General features: G+C 41.0%; 1 protein-coding gene across 1 annotated transcript in view; it reads right to left on the reverse strand.

Annotated features, from left to right (window-relative positions):
- Positions 1-6,275, reverse strand: part of RAB40B (RAB40B, member RAS oncogene family) — an 80,242-nt gene extending 73,967 nt beyond the window's left edge. The window contains exons 1-2 of the mRNA XM_075178174.1: positions 6,170-6,275; positions 2,846-3,105 (exon numbers count right to left, since the gene is read on the reverse strand). Coding sequence (XP_075034275.1) covers positions 2,846-2,987 — 142 coding nt within the window. The 5' untranslated portion in view covers positions 2,988-3,105; positions 6,170-6,275. The remainder of the gene's footprint in view (positions 1-2,845; positions 3,106-6,169) is intronic.
- Positions 6,276-9,786: the final 3,511 nt, after the last annotated feature.

Genomic DNA, 9,786 nt, shown 5'->3' on the forward strand with positions numbered 1-9,786 from the left:
ATATAAAAAAAAAAAAAATGTATATACATATTATATAGCTCCATATTATTCAGACATACAATAGTGATAGATGGGATAGAGCACTGCCGACTGTAAATTATATGGGTATTAGCAGTCACAAGCAGTACTGTTACAATATGAAATTACGAGCAAGCGCTTTTATATAGGCTACAAATCTGAGGTAATTTATGTCAGTAATAATTCCATATAGTGGGTGGCTGAAAATCAGGGCATGGTTAGGCTTTGATTTTTGCTATTTGGGATACGGTGGCGGGCATCCCCTGATGAAAGTCCAATCTGCAGCAAAACTTCATACAAAATTGTTTTGGGTTTTACGGTCACAGAAAACACATGAACTCTTTCTTACACCTGGCTGTAATTCTATTCACATAGAAGATCTTGGAGAGGTTGACACCCTGACAAGCTACAAGGTGTGGCAATATGCAGGTTATCCTAATTAATGTATAGGAACCTGACATTCTTTATGATCAGATCGTCGTGCTTGCAGGACCACACCCAAAATGTGTCTAGCTTCTCCTGTTAATGACCAGTTTGCTATGCATGGCTAATATTCTCTAATTTGTAGTTACATAAGGACTGAAAAATAATTAAAAGATACAGGTCCATTAAATTCAAGCATTGTAAAAATTCTTGATGTGCAGATTCAAAGTAAAAATAACAACTAACTATTCGGAAAACAAAAAACATTCTCCACTGCCCCTCTGGTTCAACCGGGAAAGGCACAGAGACAGTGCGCTCAGAAGACTAATTGAATCAATTCAGCGTGAGGCGGCACTGGAACAGTCTGCGGAGACGCATCAACGAGATGTTCAGGATGAAATCTCTGCTCATTTTTCCTCAAGCCCCATAGAGGTGCACAGAAAAATGGGCGGAGATTCCTTACCGTAATAGGTGACAATATGCAAATCCGGACATCGAGGCTATGTCCAGCAGGCACGTCACTCCGAACTGAATCTCCCCCTAAGCGTACACTGTGTTCTGTTCCTCCCCCGCCAGCTCTTCCAACTAGTTTAAAGCATTGACGGACAGCAGAGGAGGTGGTGAATAGAATCCTGGCTGGAATGTTTAGCATGCTAGTCAGATCGATTAGCATATTAACTGCCAGAGTACTACAGGCTTTACTGAGTGAACATTTTCTGCTACAGCTTTTGGATACCCAATAATTACCATTGAGGCAAGGGGTCCTCTGTAACCTCACAGAAGGCAGAGGCGGTGGGTGAGTGTGTGGAGGGGGGGGGGGGGGAAATCCTTCCTCAACTCATTCCACAACCAAGCAAAATGTAAGTCAGTCAGTCAGTCCCAATGATATCATGCCCCGAGAGGACAAGGGCAATATATTAAGTAGATACAGACACAGAGATGGTTTGGGTCACTGGTGTTTCATGTCTATGGCAAACCCCATCATAAAACATCATATATTAATTGAAAGTATTGAAGCCTAAATAAATGCACAGGTTAAAATGTTCATTTATCGAAGTAACAAATTAATTTGGCACAGCCCGGATATTTGTCCCACAAGTCACTGGCTACTGCCCAATACATCACCTAACTGGGCTGGCACCTACTAAGATGACCGATTAGAAATATGCTACCGCTCAGTCTATAATTTAAAGACTAAGGGCAGTATATCTAATATGTCAGATTCAACTCTCCAAGGCGTTGGCTGGAGTTATATCCTTGAGTATCACACAGATCCCTCACATCCGGCTGCTGAGAGACAGTGACTATACAGGAACACTAACGGCACTTATCACAACCCTATAATTCACGAATTACATGGATAGAATTGTACGATAATTTGGGCAGGCCCACCACTACGTTCTGTCTCGTTATGTAGTATGACCGCACTTTATAAAATATTATAATCACCATGTTTTACAATACTATTTGCATTTAGGTTACACCTTAAGAGAAACTACGGTCATCAATGCAAGTCACATTTGATTAGCTTTGAAGTACAACTGGTGGACATCAGAATCAGCTATGTCGAGAATGTAACCTACCAATTGATTGGGGACCAGAGACACAAAGGATTATTGGAGGGTACTGCACATTTTAAAAATGCAGCTTTAAAAAAAAGCATTTTTTTTTGTGAATTTATGTTTTACTGGTTTAGTCATTTTCAACAATTTACATGTAAATCTGTCAAAGCATCTCAGAGACAGTACTCAGGGCGTATTCAATTGTTCCTCCGGCCGCCGTAAAAATGAGCGCGTTAAAACTATTACCGTTTATACGGTAATTACTCGCTGAATTTCATCACGCAGCTCCCTGAGTAATTCAGCGAGTAAACTACCGTATTAACGGTTTTCACGCGCAATATTACCGTATAAACGGTAATAGTTTTAACGCGCTCGTTTTTTCCGGCGGCCGGAGGAACAATTGAATACGCCCCTAAGATGAGAATACCGATTGTCAAGAAAAGCTGAATTTGAAAGGGAAAATAATTTAAAAACATGTTACTTTCAACTAAAGGTGTATGATACAGGTTGAACGGGTAACTGTTGTAAACCACATAACAAGGATTTTATCACTTTGAGATAGATTTACTAAAACCTTCTAAAAAGGAAATGTGAAGTTGTTGCCCATAGCAACCAGATTCAAGCTATTTTATAGAATGTAGTAGATAAACGATAGCTGGAATCTGATTGGTTGCCGTGGGAAACATCTTCACTTTTCCTTTTTAGAAAGTTTAGTAAGCTCTACCCCTTTGTATTATTTCATGGTATTAAAAATGATACGACCAAGCAGAGCAGAAGCACAAGTATTTTGACGCAAGCTTTACAAAAAACAAAATACATAAATGAAAAACAAACACACTTACCCATGTTGTAACCGTATGGTGACTCCGTGGATCCGTCCTGAAGGCTGGCCAGAATCTCCCCTTTACCAACATCGCTGTCCCCGACAAGCAGAAACTTCAGAAGGAAGTCGTAGGCTTTCACTGGGCTAACTCTGTGGGTCATTCTCCTCCCCGAGAGAGTCTACAGGTCATGGGGCTCAGTCAGCCCATTATGGGTAAGCTGGAACCAGAGTCACAGGGGCAACATAGGTGAGAAACACATATCCAGAGTCCTGAGCAAGCTGGAAGACCAGGGAAAGACATGTTAGGGCATGAACAATACATAAGAAATCAGGACACCATTCACCAAAGCAGCAAAAAAACAAATACTCCACTGTACCTCACCGCTATATGAAACAATTCTGACAATAATGCGGGAATGGGCTGCAGGTGAAGGCTCGGAGTGCCCGTCATAGACTTATAGCCACAGAGCTTGAAAAGTGTAAAATATTCTGAAGGACATTTATAAAATCTGTTCCACAGTTAGCTGTGTAGAAAAGGTGGCATACATTTCTAAACCATAATAGTAAATGGTCACTGAGACTCTGATTATTTATTATGGTCAACATCTACTATACTTTGCTGTTATCTGTGGAAAAGTTAATATAAATGTCCCCCATTAGGTGTCATTTATTATGTATCATGTATTCTATTGTTGCATACAACGTTAAGGTAGTAGCCATTTCGATGCAATTAATAGATATATTTAATTGATGTCCCTGTCATGTAATTAATGTTATGTACTCACGAACTGCATTTCATAAGCCTTTGTACATTACATATAGCTCTATATCTCATGCTCACGCCATACAAGCACTTGTACCTGCAGTTACCATGGTAATCACTTTTGGAATGTTCCACCATTAAATAAATGTGAGGGAGTTAGACGGCCCCCACACAGAGTTATTTGGACATCAAGTGTCACTTCAGACCAAAACATGCCACAAATTGTTAGGCATTGTCCCAATATCAGATTGGGATCAATCACAAAAGAAAAAAAGAAATCATCTACAGGATTTAAGGGTAACCCGTTTAGGGGCACGTATATAAAAAGAGAACACAGAAAACAGTGGCCAACGCGCCGGGCTCGGCTCCACCGGGCCAACGCGCCGGGCACGGCTCCACCTGAGAACCTATGTAACTCCACCTGTACACAGCTATAGGGTAAATAGAGCATGATAATTCACATCCACACAGTTATAGGCTACATGTAGTTTATAACACAAACCTCACACACACACAGCTACAGGATTTATACAGTAAACGATGCACACCCCACCTTCACAAAGCTCGAAGATATAAACAGCAAAACACATCCCTTACCACCACACAACTATGGGGTACATACTTTGTATATCACACAATCTATAGAGCAGAATAGGATTTATATACTATAAAGCACTCGCCTCCACACAGCTATAAAATACATACAGTAAGTAGTAAAAACTGCAAAGCCAGTCTCTAAATCCTTAATCTCCTCCCTAGTCCAGGAGAACGCCTATAAAATATATTATAGGTGGTACCTGGTTAAAGAGGATTTATGGTACTGCATGTGAGGAATGCTGGAGAGCCTCATTAGTGACATTACTAAGGTTTCAATCTCTAGATGCCCATGGTCCTCCCTTCTTGGCTCCCCCAAGGGACTAAATAAACACTCTCAACAACTTTCAATAAAAATCCTCAACACAGCCAGAAGCTTGGTTGCAAATCTTTGGAAATGTCCAGGTCTCCCTTCCAGGCAGCAGCTCTTCAATAGAATATGGTACCTGGCGACCATGGAGAACAAAGTCTGCATACTTACATAACAAGTCTCACAAATCTACCCCAATTAGGTGTGATTGTTTCATCTGTAACAGTCCGTTCACCTAAAGAGACCCTCCCAGGGCTTCTCAGACCACTTTTAAGCCATAGTCAAGTGTGTTATTACCATATACTACATACCAGGGTTCTAGTCCCCATAGTAAGTTTGGGGAAGCTGGAGGTCCTGGCTCCGGCCTCAACTACTCTTTTCCTTACCACCCCCCTCCCAATTTTGTTTTTTACCTCATCCCATCCACACCACTTTAAGTTTGGTACCAATACCACACATCAACAAACAGTTAGGGGTATATTTACTAAACTGCGGGTTTAAAAAAAAGTGGAAATGTTGCGTATAGCAACCAATCAGTTTCTAGGTGTCATTTTGTAGAATGTACTAAATAAATTAATCTGATTGATTGCCTATTTGTAAAACTATTACTAACCTAATCTCTGGTGATTGTTACTGCATTTTGTACTGTATATGGAAACATAAATCTTTTTTTTTTTTTTTTTTTTTTAAACTGCAATGACATGCACACACCTCCATGTAGTTACAGGATAATTTAGAAATCCAGTATATAATACACACATATATGGGATAAAAATAATATTTAAAACATAGTTCAGCATTTGATTTACAAACTAATAAAGTATTGTAATGCACACATCTCACATAACACAGGAAACATAAATGTAGCGCATATATACAGCTATATAGTGTTTATAGACTATTATATACACACCTATAGGGTGCATGTAGAAAGCAATAAGCACCTTACCCCACACCCACACACCTATAGGTTGCATCTAGAAAGCAATATACACCTTACCCCACACACACCTATAGGGTGCATGCAATATACACCTTATCACACACTCTCACACACACCTATAGGGTGCATGTAATATGCAATATACACCTTACCCCACACACACACACACCTATAGGGTGCATGTAATATGCAATATACACCTTACCACACACACACACCTATAGGGTGCATGCAAAATGCAATATACACCTTATCCCACACACACACCTATAGGGTGTATATATAATGTAACACGCAACTCTCGCACAAAGCTACATAATGCATATAAAATGTAATATATACAAATATATATATATATATATATATATATACACACACATACACACACATACATACTACATGGTGCATATTAAATGTAATACACACCTCACCACATACATACACAACTGTATGGTGTTTTTAGTGTATATAAAATGCAGCACACACTTCACATGAAATGCAGCACACACTTAATATAACATATAAAATGCAATATACACCTCCACAGTTAAAAGGTGCGCATATATATATGTATGTATATGTATATGTATATGTGTGTATATATATATATATATATATATATATATATATATATATATATATATATATATATGTGTATATATATATATATATAACCGCTCAGCCCACACACAGAACGGAGAGCACACACTGTAACACGGCATGTAATACACACCTCTATACAATACACCGACACGCACAAGACCCAGCTCCCGTCCACAGCACAAGCCGATCTGCCAGACGTGGAGCACTGAGCTCAGCCTGACAGCTCACAAACTCCGCCCACTTACGTCACTGATTGGACTGGGCGACAGTTGCTATGGGATCAGTCTCCCTGTATTGGCTGCGCCGCCCATCCATCACTCAGGAGGCGGGTCCTTCTCCCACTCTCAGTGCGCCTCTGAGTAAGGGAAAAAGGGCGGGGCGCAATACATCGGTGGGCGGGATCTGGGAGGGGCTTCTGTTGTTTACAAACGCGTGCTGAACTCTGAGCGCATGCGCAGTAGCCACCTTGGATCATTAGTTGTTCTTGAGAGCTCATCTCTCTGACATTGGTAATTCCTGATCTATAGAGATCTACTACACTCTATATTCATATTATGTTATCCTCAGAGACCACACATGTGTCACCTACTATGGATCTCACAAAGTCTGATCTATAGAGATCTACTACACTCCATTATTATATTATGTTATCCTCAGAGACCACACATGTGTCACCTACTATGGATCTCACAAAGCCTGATCTATAGAGATCTACTACACTCCATTATTATATTATGTTATCCAGAGACCACACATATGTCACCAACTATGGATCTCACAAAGCCTGATCTATAGAGATCTACTACACTCCATATTCATATTATGTTATCCTCAGAGACCACAAATGTGTCACCTACTATGGATCTCATAAATCCTGATCTATAGAGATCTACTACACTCCATTATTATATTATGTTATCCTCAGAGACCACACATGTCTCACCTACTATGGATCTCACAAAGCCTGATCTATAGAGATCTACTACACTTCATATTATGTTATCCAGAGAGACCACACATATGTCACCTACTATGGATCTCATAAAGCCTGATCTACAGAGATCTACTACACTCCATTATTATATTATGTTATCCTCAGAGACCACACATGTGTCACCTACTATGGATCTCACAAAGCCTGATCTATAGAGATCTACTACACTCATCATCATCATCATCACCATTTATTTATATAGCGCCACTAATTCCGCAGCGCTGTACAGAGAACTCATTCACATCAGTCCCTGCCCCATTGGAGCTTACAGTCTAAATTCCCTAACACAGAGACACAGACAGACAGATTGAGAGAGACTAGGGTCAATTTGATAGCAGCCAATTAACCTACCAGTATGTTTTTGGAGTGTGGGAGGAAAATGGAGCACCGGGAGGAAACCCACGCAAACACGGGGAGAACATACAAACTCCACACAGATAAGGCCATGGACGGGAATTGAACTCATGACCCCAGTGCTGAGAGGCAGAAGTGCTAACCACTGAGCCACAGTGCTGCCCCGGGTCTGATTCATTAAGGAATCTACTAAGGAATCTACTAAGGATCTACTACATTCCGGGTCTGATTCATTAAGGAAAGTTAAGCAAAAGTAAGCAAGTAAGGCAAAACCATGTTGCAGTGGAGGGGGAGGTAAATTTAAACTGTGGGGACAGATTTATAGTTTGGGTAGTGCACGTTCTAGATGAACTTTAAATTTCAGTGTACAGATTAAGCTATCAAGTATTTGTGTGCTACATGAAAAAACAGCCAGTTATTAACGTATGTGCAAAATAATAAACTCATATGCACCCCTTGTCCTGCAACATGGTTTCGTCCAGAAACTTGAGTAAGAAAACGTACTCAATTTTTTGCTTAACTTTCCTCGACCCCAGTGCTGTGAGGCGGAAGTGATAACCACTAAGCCACCATGCTACTGTTGGGAGATATGAGTAAGTCCCAATTCTGGGGCACTGTCCAGGCAGCCAGAACTTTTGTTCTGACTATGACACACCCCTCGTGATGATTATATTGCAGGGGACATGCACAAGGGAGTCCTCTGGGACTTCCTATTGTAACAGCTGCAAAGCGCATGTGTCAAACCGGGCAGAAGGCACATGCACTATAACAGACGGGCCGACACCATACCTCCCTACCATCCGTCCCTAATTTAGGGCTCTGTCCCGCCAGGGGTGGGAATGTTTGGGGGGTCAAAAGAGATATCTAAAAGGAAGCCTAACGGTGCAGCCCTCTGCGGGTGTGGTCAAGCCCCCACTGTGAGGTGACCATGACCCCTATCCTGCTGCCGGGGACTTGCAGGTAGAGAGATGTGCAGCACAGTGCATCCATGTGTATGCGATGACATCATCAGACAATGGGAGCGCTCAGGGTGCTGGGAGGGCAGGTGAGCTTTATAAGCCCAGGGTGCCCTCCACAGCCCTCTTCTCTCTCCTTTGGCATGCAAGTATCTTTACCTTCTCCCCACTTCATCTCTTCCCTCTCCCCTTTACCAGACCCTCTTCCCCAAAGATATCCAGCTCATGAGGGGTTAACAGCACCAGGGTTTGGTAAAAATGTAATTTATATGGTGACTGTGCACTTAAAATAGAGATAATGATGCCTCCCTTACATCCCTCTTCCCGGTTCTTACCCACAAGGACTACTGCTACGGGCAATAATAAGTGGACATTGGGTGCTATAGGCTTCAGAAGGGGTTAAGGTATTTATGCTGACTTTTTCTTTTACCCCTCTGGGAGATCCCAGAGGGGAGTTGAAGTGTGACTGTGGAGGAGGACGGGCACTGCGAAACGCGTCATGGAGGCCCCACCCCTGTGACGATATCGTATCATTTCACCACAGGGGTGGGACAGAATGGTGTGCTTTGAGCAAATTAAGTGGGCAGGATGCGAGAGAATGGCCTGCTCTACCGGGAGAGTCTCCTAGACATTCCAAGAGAGTGGGCAAGCATGTATACAGGTAGTATATAATATGTAGTAACTTTTGATAGGTAGGACTCAGTCACATGGGTGCTTCTTTACTGTTTTTCCTGACCCCATTTCTGGGTATGAATCCATCCTCAGGTGCCTGGTTATTTGTTCAGGTTTCAAATCGCGTCACGGGGGCACCCATCCTGCCCTCTACATGGTGGCTGAGACGGACGATCAAAGAGAAGGAGGGAGCGGGGTCCACCGATCAGAGGGAAGGAGGGGTGTGGCTATACTAAATTGTCCCCCCTGAAAAAAATCTAGGTCCGTCACTGGTATTTGACGTGTACTATTTAAGGAAGCTGCCAACTGAGGACCTGTAAGGTGTCTGTTTCGCAAACTGCAGGCTCTGATGTACTTATCCTCTTGTGGATAAGACTGACAAGTTCCTTGATAAAACTGAATTAGAACACTTGAGTAATGGCTGGTGAAAATATGGCTTTGCAGTCATAAGTAAGTAATAAATAAAAAAACAGTCATTTCAAACAGTAATAGTCATTTGCAACATTGGCAATGTCTTAACTATATTTTTAAAGCAATTTAATGTTACCTTGGTAAAAAAAAGTGTAAAATTCTTTAAAAAAAAAAACAAGAAATATAGTGATTCCAAACATTTGCATGCCAGTATATATATATATATATATATATATATATATATATATATATATATATATATATATATATATTTTTTTTATTTTATTTTTTTTGAAAGCTACATGTATTCGTGAATATAATTAAAGACATATTTTATGTACGGTATGAATTAAGAACTAA

Source organism: Mixophyes fleayi, chromosome 6, assembly GCF_038048845.1.
Source record: "Mixophyes fleayi isolate aMixFle1 chromosome 6, aMixFle1.hap1, whole genome shotgun sequence".
Taxonomy (NCBI): Eukaryota; Metazoa; Chordata; class Amphibia; order Anura; family Limnodynastidae; genus Mixophyes; species Mixophyes fleayi.